Source organism: Trichoderma virens (assembly GCF_000170995.1).
Source record: "Trichoderma virens Gv29-8 chromosome Unknown TRIVIscaffold_86, whole genome shotgun sequence".
NCBI lineage: Eukaryota > Fungi > Ascomycota > Sordariomycetes > Hypocreales > Hypocreaceae > Trichoderma > Trichoderma virens.
This window is the reverse complement of record NW_014013663.1, coordinates 532,939-546,841: the sequence shown is the minus strand read 5'-3', so window position 1 is coordinate 546,841 and position 13,903 is coordinate 532,939. Positions and strand designations below refer to the sequence as shown.

The 13,903-nt window shown below is 48.4% G+C and overlaps 4 protein-coding genes across 4 annotated transcripts; 2 read left to right on the top strand and 2 right to left on the bottom strand.

Moving 5' to 3' along the window:
* Window positions 1-5: 5 nt before the first annotated feature.
* On the bottom strand, window positions 6-7,403 carry TRIVIDRAFT_47407 (putative polyketide synthase; the record flags this gene model as incomplete). The annotated part of the gene is made up of 5 exons (XM_014097163.1): window positions 6-6,016; window positions 6,087-6,210; window positions 6,270-6,480; window positions 6,540-6,848; window positions 6,913-7,403. The coding sequence occupies 5 exons, from the start codon at window positions 7,401-7,403 to the stop codon at window positions 6-8; spliced, it is 7,146 nt and encodes a 2,381-aa protein (XP_013952638.1).
* A 1,754-nt stretch (window positions 7,404-9,157) lies between these two features.
* On the top strand, window positions 9,158-10,220 carry TRIVIDRAFT_158432 (uncharacterized protein; the record flags this gene model as incomplete). Its single annotated transcript, XM_014097162.1, has 5 exons — window positions 9,158-9,194; window positions 9,265-9,380; window positions 9,453-9,512; window positions 9,601-9,880; window positions 9,964-10,220. The coding sequence occupies 5 exons, from the start codon at window positions 9,158-9,160 to the stop codon at window positions 10,218-10,220; spliced, it is 750 nt and encodes a 249-aa protein (XP_013952637.1).
* Window positions 10,221-10,701: 481 nt separating this feature from the next.
* Window positions 10,702-11,485, top strand: TRIVIDRAFT_194203 (uncharacterized protein; the record flags this gene model as incomplete). The annotated part of the gene is made up of 3 exons (XM_014097161.1): window positions 10,702-10,977; window positions 11,033-11,312; window positions 11,457-11,485. The coding sequence occupies 3 exons, from the start codon at window positions 10,702-10,704 to the stop codon at window positions 11,483-11,485; spliced, it is 585 nt and encodes a 194-aa protein (XP_013952636.1).
* Window positions 11,486-11,938: 453 nt separating this feature from the next.
* TRIVIDRAFT_225746 (uncharacterized protein) lies at window positions 11,939-13,337 on the bottom strand (the record flags this gene model as incomplete). The annotated part of the gene is made up of 10 exons (XM_014097160.1): window positions 11,939-12,016; window positions 12,084-12,220; window positions 12,280-12,336; window positions 12,393-12,456; window positions 12,519-12,534; window positions 12,594-12,666; window positions 12,719-12,892; window positions 12,957-12,964; window positions 13,028-13,249; window positions 13,303-13,337. 10 exons carry the CDS (start codon window positions 13,335-13,337, stop codon window positions 11,939-11,941), a joined length of 864 nt encoding a protein of 287 aa, XP_013952635.1.
* Between the last annotated feature and the right edge of the window lie 566 nt (window positions 13,338-13,903).

Here is a 13,903-nt window from a genome sequence, read left to right as displayed (position 1 = left end):
TTCCTTCAACTGGCCCAGCTGGCAACTAGCTTCTCTTCTATAAATTCCGCCAGTGTATGCAGAGACTTTTGAGGACTGACAATGTCAAGGAATGGTACATCAATCTTGAAGGTATTGAAGAACCAGGTTCTGAATTCTGCCGCAAGCATGCTGTCGACGCCAAAGGATGGGAGAGGAGCACTATCATCTACTGCATCCAGCTGCATCAAAATCAAGTTACTGAAGCGCTTCTTAGTGAGGCGTAGGATAGCATCTAGCATCGTAGGCGCGCTGGCTTCGGGTATCAACATAGAGAGCGCATTGGCGGGGACGTCCTTGACCCATTCAGCGGCGGCGAGGAGCTGGCCAACATCTGCACCCTTTTCCTCTTCTTTAGCATCTTTCTCTGAGAGTAGAGATGCGGCAAGGATAGATGTGCGAGACTCATCCATCACGCCGTTGTTGACCTCGAATCCCTGAGCCATCAATTTGCGGACACCATAGGACTCCAGGCCGGTCAAGATGTGGGCGGATTCGCTGGTCATGGACACGCCACGGCCAAATTCGCTGTCGCTACCAGGACCAGATATACCATAATCTAATACTTGAAGGAACTCGTCCTCGTTGAGAGGCTGGATGCCCTTACGGAGGAGCATGGCCTCAATGTCGGGATTCTCATGCAGGTAACCAACCTCTGATATCATACCAAGGCCGACTGACACCGCAGGCTTGCCTTGAGAGCGGCGCCACCTGGCAAACGAATCAAGGAAACCATTGGCGGAACAGTAATTGCTCTCTGTAGCAGTACCGCAGCTACCAGAAATGGACGAAGTCAAGAGGAAGAAGTCAAGGTCAGCATCATGGCCTTCCAGAGCGTGATGCAAGTTCCAGGAACCTTTCCACTTGGGTTGGATACCAGTGTGCCATGCTTTATTAGTCATGACGGAGAAGAGAGCTTCACTGAGACCCATGGCCGCTTGAACAACACCGCCAATTGGGCCCTTCTTTGAACAAGCTGCGACAGCTTCACGAACCTGGTCTTCGTTAGACACATCTCCACGGACTACGGTGACACTGGCTCCGGCATCTCGGAGACGGTTCACTAGCTCAGCGGCACTGGGCTTATCGCATCCTGAACGTCCAAGGAAACAAAACTTGCGGGCACCGCGAGACATCATCCAGCGGCTGAGACTGCGGCCGAGACCACCAAGACAGCCGACGAGCAAGTAAGTCTTTTCAGGATGAAACACTGACTGGTAGGATGCCGGCACGACTTGGATGAGGCTCCTGGAATTCTCCATCGAAACAACAACTTTACCCACCCGATCCTTGTTGCCAAAGTATCGATACGCTTGACCAATCTCAGCAACATCAAAGGTTGCGATGGGAGAGGCCTTGATGATGCCGGCGCGATACATTTCAATCACTTCGGCGGTGTAGCCATACACGATATCTTGGTAGTAGCTGTCCTCAGCGTAGAAGAATTCGGACAGATCAAAGGCAGTAAAGGTAGCATTCTTCAAGAAGACGCGCATATCAAGCTTCCCTGCGTCAATGAGCTCGCGTTTGCCAATCTCCACAAAGCGACCAAATGGAGCAATGCAGGACCAAGAGGCGTGCATCAAGTCACCGACGAGGGAGTTGACGATGACGTTGACGCCCCGACCACCGGTGGCTGCCAGGATGTCTTCCATGAAAGAGGCGCTGCGCGAGTTGAAGATGTTTTCGGTTGGAACACCCATCTCTTTGATGAGGTACTCGCGCTTCGAGTGCGAACCGACAGTTGCAAAGACTGTAGCGCCCATATACTTGGCCATAGTGATGGCGGCGAGACCAAAGGCGCCAGCGCCAGAATGAATCAAGATGGACTCGCCAGCGCGAAGATGAGCTCGGTCACGGAGAGCAACCAGAGCAGTGCAATAAACAGTCAAGAGAGTAGGCAAAACGGTAAATTCTTCCTCTGGCAGCATCTTGTGGACGGCCTGCACAGTAACTCTTTCGGTTGTCCCGAAATGATTAGGAATAAAGCCAGCCACACGGTCTCCCACCTTGAGATGCTCGATACCTGGGCCAACAGCTGAGATAACACCTCCAAAGTCGAGCGCAGTTGTAGCCGATCGAGTTTCAGCCCGGCCATTGAGCGCGTAAACGTCTTTTGCATTGAGGCCAATGGCGCGGAGATCGACATCCACGAAGCCGGCAGGAGGCGTCGTCTTTCGCTCTGAGATTTGCTGGAAGTGAATGGTATCGGTCATCCCAACCTGACCGATAGATAACTTAGCTGGGCCAACCTCCCTAAGAGGGACCAGCTTCATAGAGTCTGGAGTCATGCGATGTCTGAATAAGGCATTGAGTTCGACGTCGGGGACGAAGCGGCTGATGTAAACAATGCCGTCCTTCTGGATGAATTCTTTGTCATCTGTGGCATGACGGAATACCAAAGATGCTGAGACGCTATTGCAGATGAGCTCCATAGAGTTAGGCTTGGAAATATCAGCTCCGACATCCAAAATAGCGTATCGTAGAGCTGGCTGCTCCAGCATCAGTGCTCGCGAGAGACCACTAGACAAGGTGAGGTCGGGATTGGGAGTAGATAGCATGTTTGCTCCCGTCAGCCACAAAAGGTCGCCCACGTTGTCTGTGATTTTGCGGAAGCGGTCCATGTCCTCGCTGTTAATAGTTGCAAGAAACTCATGCTCCATTTCCAGTAGTGATACGCAAACAACTTGGGAGTTGAGATTCACGGTCTCGATGCTGTCAATTGTTACCGTTCTTAACTGCACAACACCGGCATTCTTTAGATGAGTCGCCACAGCGGTTGCGAGGGAGTTGATGGATGGAGAAGCCTCGTTAGGCTTGACGATGACCACTTCCTTATTTTCCAAGCCTGTTTGCTTGGGGCTACGCACGGCTACGAGAGTCTCATTAGGGAGCTCTAGAACCACAAATCCGCTAGTCTTGAGAGCAGAAACGACATCCTTACTCCTACGAGTAATGATGATACCATCGTCGGAAATCAGAGAGATAATCGCATCTGCGGCTTCAGCCCAAATCTTATTCGAAACAGAAAGATGAGGAATGAGCACAACATCGTAGGAATCGGAATTTTTGGCGTTGTCCACGATAATCTTGCTGTTATCTCCAAGCTTCCCATCGTTCCACAATCGGAACCGCGGGAACGCAGTACCTTTGCCTAGAATTGACTGGCAATCCTTGGGAGTCCACTGACTCTCTTGTCCCAGTTCCAACACACTCATACGAGGAACCTTGTGGCCAAAGAGATCGAGTAGAGCTGCGAATACAACAAGGGCGCCGTTATCCTTCAGGTCGTCTGACTGCTGAGCCGCAAACGAGGCAATGTACTCTCGAATGGCACCGTCAGAACCTGGACGGAGTCGTAATACATCCGGTTTCCATTGCACTCGAAGACATGGCTGACGTTGGAGATAGATGCTAGTCTCCGGTTCAACCGGGGCCTTTCCAGTATATTCATTCATTCGCAGGTGAGGCATGTCGATGACTGGCGTACCGTCTGGCAGCCGCAGAGTGAAAGAAACAGCCCGAGTCGAAAAGCCCGTCTTTTCCATGCGTGAATGAATCCTGACTTCTTCCTCGCCCAGGCTGGCAGAACCTCCCCGGGGAATTTGAATCGAACAGCTTGAAACAAAGACTGGAACGTAAGCTCGCAGCGTGTTGATGTTACCAGCCGTACCGCCCATGATAGTTGCCTGAAAGCAAGCATCAATGGTGATAGGATGTACGGCATAGAACATGCCAGTGGCGGCTGCAGAAGGCGGGTCTAGCAGTGTAGTTGCGATAGAATCTGTCGATGTCCGGTTGCCGTCAGTATGGAGACTCGTCAACGACTGGAACGTCGGTCCAAAATTGAGTCCCTCTTCCTTTGCTTTGGCGTACCAGCGGCTCATACCCCAGACTTCATGACCATTACCCGAAATCATGACTGACCCATCCTTGGGCTTCAAAGTTGACTCCATCACTCGAATGCTACCCATGCAGTGCAACGTGGCAATTCCAGATACCCAAGACGAGATAGAGAACTCATGCCAGTTACCGGATATGTTTGCGGTAGAAATTTTGCGGGGAGACATCAGTGTGTGAAGCTCAGTCTTGTCCGCCTCGGCATCGTTCTCATCAGGCACAACAAATGCTGCGCTAATGTTTACATTCTCAAACTCAAAAGAGAACGGCTCTCCTGCAATTAGTTTGCCTTTAATCTCATGAACCTGTGAAAAGGCTTCGATAGCCATCGCCATATATGCTGCGCCAGGTAGGACAACCTGCGATTCTCCCAGCTTGTGATCGCGCAGCCATGGCATCTCGGACATTCGTGGGATGTTGCGCCAGCACCATTCAATGCCATTGCCAGCAGTGGCTCGCGTGCCAAGGAGCTCGTGACGGACATGCTTTCGAAGACGGTGCTCAACGCTGGCTCGAGGCTCATGCCATGGCAGCGGCTTGGAGTAATCCCAAGGATAAGAGGCGAGAGGTGGAGTTGGCAGCGCGTGATAACGCGGGACATTGTTGACGGCATACCAATCCAGGCTGTGGCCATAGGAGAAGAGAGTACCTGCCAGCTTCTTCAAGCAGACGTAAGAATTCTCTTTTCTGACGAGTGTGGGAGAATAGGGGACACCTTCCTTGTCGCGCTTCGCGCTGGTTCGTATCTGCTGAATAGGCCCTTTAAGAGCTGAATGAGGCCCGATTTCGATCAAGTGATACTTGTTACTAGTTATCATATTGGCCAATCCCGCACTGAATTGAACTGGCTGCTCAAGGTTCTTCCGGAAATACGATGCCATTTCTGTAGAGAGATCAACGGTGCCAAGGGCATCAATTGAGTGACCAACTGTTGAGAACATCTTGACTTCCATTTCAGCGACCTTCTTGACGGTGATATACGGAGTAACTAGCGACTCGTACAAGTCACCAATCTCAGCCATCATGTGAGAGTGGTAAGCACGGCCACCAGTCTCAAGCTTGCGAGCAAATTTTTTCTCCTTCTGCAGCTTAGCTTGGAGGGAGTCAATATCCTTGACAGCGCCGCTCAAGGTAACACTCTCAGGAGCATTCACACAGGCAACTCGAACTTCCTTGAGTCCAAGCTGCTCAATCAACGCAATAGCCCCATCCGGGGTAATTCCTACAGCCATCATGGCTCCGCGAGACTGAAGCTGGCCCACAGCAAAGCCTCGGAAATAGGCTGCCAGGATGGCCTCAGACGCAGTAAGCAAGCCGGATCCGTATGCTGCAGCAATCTCGCCAGAAGAGTGACCAATGACAGCCGATGGACTAACCCCCCAACTTTGCAACATATTAACGAGAGAAACCTGGACGGCGGTGCAAATTGGCTGGCTACGGGTAACATCGTTGATCTTGCTCGTAGCAGGTTTATCGAGAATCGTTTGCTCCAAAGTCCAAGATGGCTTGTACTCAGCGGGCAAAGATTGCAAGACCTCGTCAAGATCCCGAATACTGGTTAGGAAACCAAAATCTTGCTCCACCAGTTCTTTGGCCATGTTTGCATATTGTGCACCCTGACCAGTAAAGACAAAGGCAAATGGAAGAGGTTGTGTGCCTGGGCTTGCCTTGTCACCGACATCAGTCATATCGATCAACGATGGCTGAGAGTTGGAGCTTGCGGAAGCAAGCACATAGTCTCGTAGGCGCATTTTGGTCTGTCGTTTGCTCATGGCAGCAGCAAGTGGCTTCAAAGCGCTTGCCTCAGTCTTTTCCACTGTCTCAATAGCCTGCTTGCGGCGAGCCTCCAACGATTTGCCTGATGAGGCGGAGAATGGGATTACGACAACATAGTCCTTTTCTGATTCATAGGGATTTGATAGGGCCCTCGTAATTGGAGAGGAGACCAGAGAGCCGACGAAATAACTATCAATGGACTCAAGGATAACGTGGCCGTTCGCACCACCATAGCCGAAGGAATTGACACCAGCACGTCGAAGTGCCCTGGGCCATGCCTCAACTTCGGTCAATACCTTCATGTTGCGCTCCTTCAGTTTCACTTGGAGCCGTTAGTAACTTGATCTCAATTGGCACATATAAAATGACAAAGACAAGGAAAGGCGGCTTACACTTGGGATTCAGGTTCTTTACACCGTAGGTAGGTGGAATCATGCCGTGCTCAAAAGCAAGGGCTACTTTGATGATGGATGTCAACCCGCTGGCGGCTTCGCTATGGCCCATGTTTGTTTTGACCTTGAATGAGAGCTCAGTCAGAATATGGGAAGATAGTGGTTTGAGTAGAGAATACGCACCGATCCGATTCTTAGTGGCTCACCCTCGCGGCCCGCGAAACAGGCCGCGATGCCATCGACTTCTATAGGATCACCAACCGGAGTACCAGTGCCATGGCACTCGACATAATCCGTATCAGCAAAAGAAAGGCCCGCGTTCTGGTATGCCTTTCTAATGACCGCTGCCTGCATCTTGGCATCCGGGAGGGTAATACCAGGAGTTTTGCCGTTGCTTCGTCGCGTTGTTAGCCTAGGCAGCTTTTCTCCACGGAACAGAATGGAGGGACCTACGCATTTATGGCCGTTCCGCGAATAACTGCATGTATCTTGCGGTCACTTTTCATCGCAGATGACAGTCGTGTAATGTAGATGGCATTGAGGGCCTCTGCACGCGCATAACCATCCGCTGATGTATCAAATGTGTGACAAGCCGAAGTTGGCGAAAGAAAGCCGCCCTTTGCCGTTCCGAAATGTTGCTCGGGAGATGTAATCAGATTAGCGCCTGCGACAATTGCAGCGTCGCAATCACCATTCTTGATAGCATTCACAGCCTGGTGGAGAGCGTAGATGGTGGAAGAACAAGCGGTGTCAAGAGTGAAACTAGATAATCAGACTCGAACGAAAAATCAGGTGTCAAGATGGGCATGGAATGGGTTGAATTTACCTTGGGCCATGGAGATTAAAGACGTGGCTAATACGGTTCGACATGATCGAGGTACCACCACCTGTGGCGGCTAACCGGTGAACATAATCTGTATCACGGGATTGCATTACCGAGTAGTCCACTGTAAAGTTGCCAACAAAGACTGCTGTATTGGAGCCAGACACATCTTCCATAGATAGACCGGCGTTCTCAAAGCACTCATAGACCACCTCAAGCAGCTTTCGCTGTTGAGGGTCCATGTAAGAAGCCTCGAGGTTGTTGATGCCAAAGAATGAAGGGTCAAACTTGCGAACATCTTCTTGAATAAAATATCCACCATCGACACTCATAACACCGGCTCTGCTTCCGTCCTTATGGTAGAAACCCTCAATGTTATACCGATCCAGCGGCACAGTGCATTGTGCAGATTTCTTGTTGTAAACATAATCCCAAAGCCCTGATGGCGAGGTAATTCCACCCGGGAGATGGCAAGCTAAATGCAGAGCGTCCATATTAGGAGACGTTTCGAAAATAAAGGAGCTGTGTAAGACTGACCCATGCCAACAATACACACCGTATTATCTTCAACGGTAAAATCACTAGAGGGCCCGGAAGTTTCCTGTATGTCATCATTCAAGTAGGACGTCTCTGTAACAACAATGGCCTCTTTGGAATGATTGCGGAGCAACGACTCCGAGTCGGAAGAAATATCCAAAGCAGGTTCAAGAGTGAACATGATGAATAGAATGTGATATGATGGTGTTTGGGATCTATGGTGATGGCTCAGAAAGAGGGCGCAAACAGGCGTGACTGCGGTTTGATCTGGAGATCCAATGCCCGCGAGAGATGAAGTCTTATTAAATATTTTCAACTGTGTTGTGTACAGAAGTTATAATTATGTACTGATACTGCAGACGCACACATTTCACCCAGAGGCATAGAAAGGAGGGGCACACTCCGCTCACCCCTTCGTTTCTCCAACGCCCCGAGATTCGCAAACTCTGAGAGCGTCATAACAAGGAGATAATTCAAAGGGAAGTTGCCGAGATCCTACCAACCAACAACCATACTAAAAGTTAGCATGGCTCATCTCAAGTGACAAGTCAACCACTGTGTAAGCTGTTGTCTCTATGGGATGTGCTAACATCATACACCAAGCGATAATGATTCTGGATAGTCCAGAGTCTAGACTCCCTTCGCCCACGAGGTTAGATACTCCATTATGAGCAAATGAACAAGGCTGGTAAGCGCTAAGGGGAAAAACGCCCAAAGGACGCAGTGTTGACCAAATAATACGTATGAATGGCGGGAGTCTTCATCCGTAAGGCAGTCGAAGGAATTAGTTTGTAGTAAGGCGCCCAAACTCAGCTAACGGCCCTCGCTTTGGGGTTGTTCAAATAGGGTAATGACATATGCCGATTCCGAAAGCCATCGATAACAATATGCCTCAGGACTTGTACCTGTATTGTGGATCTTTGTGTCTCCTTCGCCGATAAATGCTCTGAATTCGTAGGTAACGCATGTCTCACACGTGTTGTGTGACCACGAACTCGGTACAGAAATGTTCAGGTTGAGCTAAGATGAAGGCAGACACCCTCTATGCAGCAGGGATTTCGGCGAAATGAGTATACTGTTTTGCGTACTTCGGCCCTAGGACTCGTTCTGCCACTCATCAGCCCTCGGCATACACAATTTGAATACGCCGGAATATTCTTCTTGCTTAGTTGATTTGGAGCGTCCATCTTCCTTCTTAAGCTCGGACCGGCGGCGATATCCCACCATGGCATACGTACAAATTAAATGCCGTCGAAGATACAGGCTCAATAAGTGGCAAGGCCGAAATAAATCTCGTGAGACAATGTAATTCTCTGGGTTTTGGAGTTAATATTTACGTCTTGTAGTTCAAACTTTAACATGCATCCAAGTGCTATCAAGATAAAAATAGGTAGCCAAGATAACGAATACATTGTTAGCAACGCCTGCCTACAGTATTAATGCTTCTAGAAACCATGAACTTAAATCAGGATGTAATCGTAGTGTATTCCTTAATTGAAGCTGCTGAGAAGATTAGGTTGATAGAATCACGACCCTGCATACATGTATATGGATCCACGGGTATATACGGTCTTGGTTCGGCCGTTTCCAATGTAAAGAAATACTATATCTTAATCCCATCTACCGTTGCCTTTCATTCCAACTCCCGTGTCCACTCCTCCGGTTTCCCAGTCCTCTCTAATCATAATTGAACCCTTTCTCTTGTTGAGCTATGGACATTAATGGAAACGCGTTCGTCGTTGGGAGCGGTAAGCGCAATCCTCATGCCACAGCCGTACCAGACTCTTCAATAAAAAAAAAAAAGCTAACTATTTCAAGGAAGCGGCATAGGAAGAGCGTGCGCCCTCGGCCTAGCCAAGGGCGGTGCTAAGGGCATCCTTATCGCGGACATTAACCTTGAAGCCGCAAATCGCGTTGCCACCGAATGCAGAGGTGTAGCAACTGCTACCAATTTCCGGGTTGAGTCGTTCCAAGTCGATGTCTCGCAGGAAGAGTCCGTGGAAAAGGCAACCAAATACATGATTGAGATCTTTGAGAGAATCGACTACTGCATCAACTGCGCCGGTGTAAGTAGCGCCCTACTTCTTTGCTATGTCGAAGTGAGTAAGCTTCATTGTTCCATGGATCTAATGTGATGGGCCTGTCTTCATGCAGATCGGAGTTCAATTAGCACGGAACATATCGGAGGCAGACTTTGGCGAGTTCAGCCGCTTCCTCCAGATTCACGTAGAGGGGACATTTTTGCTAGTCCGGAGCGTCTCGGCCGCAATGCAACTTCAAGAACTCAGGCCAATTGATCCTACAAACCCGGGCCGAGGAGGGGCTCGCGGCTCAATCGTGACTCTGGGTTCCGGAAACTCGTTTGCTGCAGCTCCTCACTTGGTGCAATATACCGCTGCTAAACATGCGGTGCTTGGTGTGACCAAGAATGCCGGTATGTAACATTCGGCCCCTGGCGGGAATTGCCTCATTTGGAAGCATCTTAATACTGACGTGGGGTTTGTGCAAATCCTTCAGCCCTCGATAATGCGGCGCATGGGATCAGAGTCAATTGTGTCTGCCCCACGTGGGTGGAGACTCCCATGATCCAAAGTGCGCGAGACGGAGGTGTGGAAATAGACAGTTGGGTCAAGGGAATGGTTCCTTTGGGTCGCATCGCTACTGCGGAGGAGGTGGCGGATACGGTGATCTTCTTCTGCAGTCCGAGATCTAGCTATGCAACGGGATGCGGATTCCTCCTCGATGGAGGGACCACGCTTACTTGTCACGTCTAAGGGGGGTGGGGATTCATGCAATGTTCGACTCTTGGCTTGTTTTGCAATAAATCCGGTTGGTCGAGAATCCTAGCACCCGCTCGACCAGAGGGCCTCAGCCTCAGCCTCATCCTTTAGCCTCATGCAAGTCGATGAAAGTAGATCGAGATAATGTAATGAATGGGCCCTGTCCAGCAAGGGATTCTATGCTTGCAAAGTAACGGCCCGATCCCGATTTTACTGCAGACCGAGCCGTTGAATGTCACCAATGCGTTATGGGGGTGGAGCACCATCCTTGTGTCTACGCCCAAACAGAGGCATGGCTTGATTGTTTAGTTGTTGGTGGGATTCAAGACTCCTCGCGTGGGAGCTCTTTGGCAGCAATATGGCTATTTAATTAGCCTCACTTTACTCTGGTTTATGAACAGAAGTGTTGACAGTCATCTTTCATTTCCGCATTAGCAAACTCTCTGAACCAAAACAATTCACTTCACAGGTATCCATGGCGGACCAACAGCAGAACCCGCAGGAGTCTGAGCTTCTACTCACAAGTGCTGGCTATGTTAGCACTTTCCCGGCTCCCGGCCTTCGCCGCACTGTCCGACACATCACCGGCCACAATGCTGAGGGCAAAGGCGTCTTCATCCAGACTGATTGCGGTGATCACCACCGTATCATTGGCAATGAGCAGGCTCTTGCCAACATCATCTACTCAACCAAAGAGACTCCTGTCGAAATGAACGGTGATGTTGACCTCAAGTATGCTAAAGAGAATGAAGTAAGTATTGTCGCGATATTGTATCATTGTTGGTCAGCGAACTGACTTCCCGCAGCCTCCTTTGCACATTCACAACGGCTCTGTATGCCGCATGATTGACTTTGCTCCGAATGTTATTTCTCCCATGCACCGCGCTGTCTCACTGGACTATGGCATCGTTATTGAGGGCGAATTCAAATTGATCCTAGACTCGGGTGAGTCGCGAATCATGCGTCAAGGTGATGTAAGCGTCCAGCGTGCCAGTGCTCATCAGTGGCATAACATCACTGGTAACGGTACTTTGCCCGGCCGCATGATGTGGGTGTTGCTCGACTGCAAGCCCATTGTGATCAATGGTCAGGAGCTCAAGGAGGAGCTGAATGAGCTCCAACCATACTATGAGAATCGATAAATGTATTTGAACGATGTTTGTCGGGTGCTTAGAGTATGGGCTCATGTCTGGTATGGGCTCATGTCTGTTGCCGAGTATTTTTCTATAGATATTGACTTCATGGAATGCTCTCAATAAGTAAAACCTTAGGTTACAAGATGACTTGCATATTACGCATAATTGTGCACATCTTTAAGCAGAATTGTCATCCATTGCATACTTGACAACTTTGAGTTTGACCTCATATTAACGATGTCTATAATGCACGGTGAATTTCTAATTGTCGGCCACACATTGTACCTTGACTGGTTAAATGAGTGCATGAATTAGTATAATTGTTGGTAAATCTCAAGTTAGTAAACTTTTCTCGTCGGATCGCGACTTAAAGAAATGCTAGCTGCGCAGGGAATGCAAAGGTTCTCTGGGACAACCTTCAAGTGGGCAGTTTCGATTTTGAATTGTGTAATCACAAAATAGTGTAATCGAATGATTAAAATGTATTGTCGTTGTTTATAATACAGCAAGCCTGGATAAAACGAAGAGCTCATAGATCTATTCAAGTAGATGTATTACAACAAGGCAAAGCAGCCGCTACATATCCTTCTTGAGATTTGCAAGATAGGCATCCTTCACCTTTCCCAAGTTAAACTCACGATAGAAGAAGAAGTCCTGAATTTTCACTATCAGTTTTTTGCAATTCGTCTAGAGCAATGCCCAATCTTTGAGATTTACATACCCATATAGTGCGCCATGCGAACATGTCCAGAAATCTAATGATGCCAGTAGCACTCCCAGTCCAGAACCATGCGGCTGGGGACGACTTTAGACTCTGAGCTACGACATTTTCTGCATATTCAAACCGACTTGTTGTCTCTAGGAACCTGTCTCAGCGCACCCGTTGTTCAAAATAGGAGTTGGACTGAAACACTTACTCGGTGTCCTTTGAACATGATCTCTGAACTCAACTGCGAGAGGTGAATAGTATGACCCTTTACATTATTAGCCTATTATTGGAAGGCATCTCAGTGGAATAATATCACTATACCTTCAGGCAAGTTTCTGTGGACGTCATTTTTAAGAATGTTCGTTCCAACTTCCCCAGAGATGACCTACGGTGCTCATCCAGTCAGCCTAGAGCAACATCTATTGCAACCAACAGGATCAAACTGACGGTAAGCACTTTAACACTATGATAGCCGGAAAATCAGCACTCAAATTCATGTGCTTCTTGGGAGAGCGTTCTCACTTGAATGGTGACATCTCAAGACGTAAGGTATTAGAGTAATGGTGAAGAGCGGCCTTGGATGCGTTATAAGATGCTTCAAATGGTTAACGTATCATCCGTTTGAGCATTTCAAGATATTGACATACCTCCGTACATGTACGGCACAACGCCGCCGATGGATCCAATGTTAACAATGGTTCCAGTGGCCTGAATGAGCATATCATGAAAGTGATGCACCATACGCATTGGGCCAAATACATTGACATCAAACATTCGTTTTACCGCACTTACGTCGGTGTCGATGGCAGTCATTGTGTAACCTACAGTACGTAAATAGTTAATACGAGCATAACTTTCTCTATTATGAATTATGGGTCATCATACATATTCCACTAATCAGTATTAGATTAGATGACTGTGAGAATGGCAGACGATACTGGATGAATTACACTTACGCGTTATTTACCAGAAAATCCAGATAGCCATCAGTGACTGAAGCTATGCTCTTCTTGAGATCGACCACAGACTGTTCATCAGTCACATCGAGCGGAAACCAGGTAATTCCAGCCGCCGTAAGATGATCACTGTTCTCAGTGGGAAGCACAGTGGCAATGGCGTAGATACCTCGGCGAGTGTACTCCAGAATGAGGGCCTCACCAATTCCTCCCTTACCGCACCTATTCAGAGACTTAGGGGAGAATATCTGAGGGAAGGGAGGTGGAGCGCTTACCCTGTAACCAGAGCGAATTTTTGATCTCGAGTCATCGCTTAGAAATGGATGTTGATTGGCCGAATGTGTAAAATTATCACACAAAAATTATTGATTAACCAAGAGTCGAATCGGATAAATTAGAGGTTGAACGTAGATGCATCGTTAAATTGTTGGTTAAGTAAGCTCTCATGTATGGATGATATAATACCCGAACACTACCTATGAAGCTGACTTCTATTAACAAGCCCGCGCGTACTACTAATTCTGGACACTCCCGACAACACATCGCTGCAGGATTTACAGGTTCTTTTTTTTTTTTTTTTTTTTTTTTTTTTTTTTTTTTTTTTTTTTCTTTTTTTCCATTTCTCAGATATATTTCCCTGCTCAAATTCCTGAGTGGCTGGGATGGATGGCGAGAGCAAATAATCCCGGTAATGCGCTCTGTGTCACGTCAGAAATAAGCAGATCCGTTCATCCATACTGGTTCCGGGCCGAAAAGTTTACAGCTAGCTTGAAGTTTTCGTAAGGTCATACCGTGGAGGATTTTCCGAGAGGAGTATTAACTCTACCTCTTGGAGTTGCCTGCACTCGGAATTCCATACTGGTGAATACTTTCTCT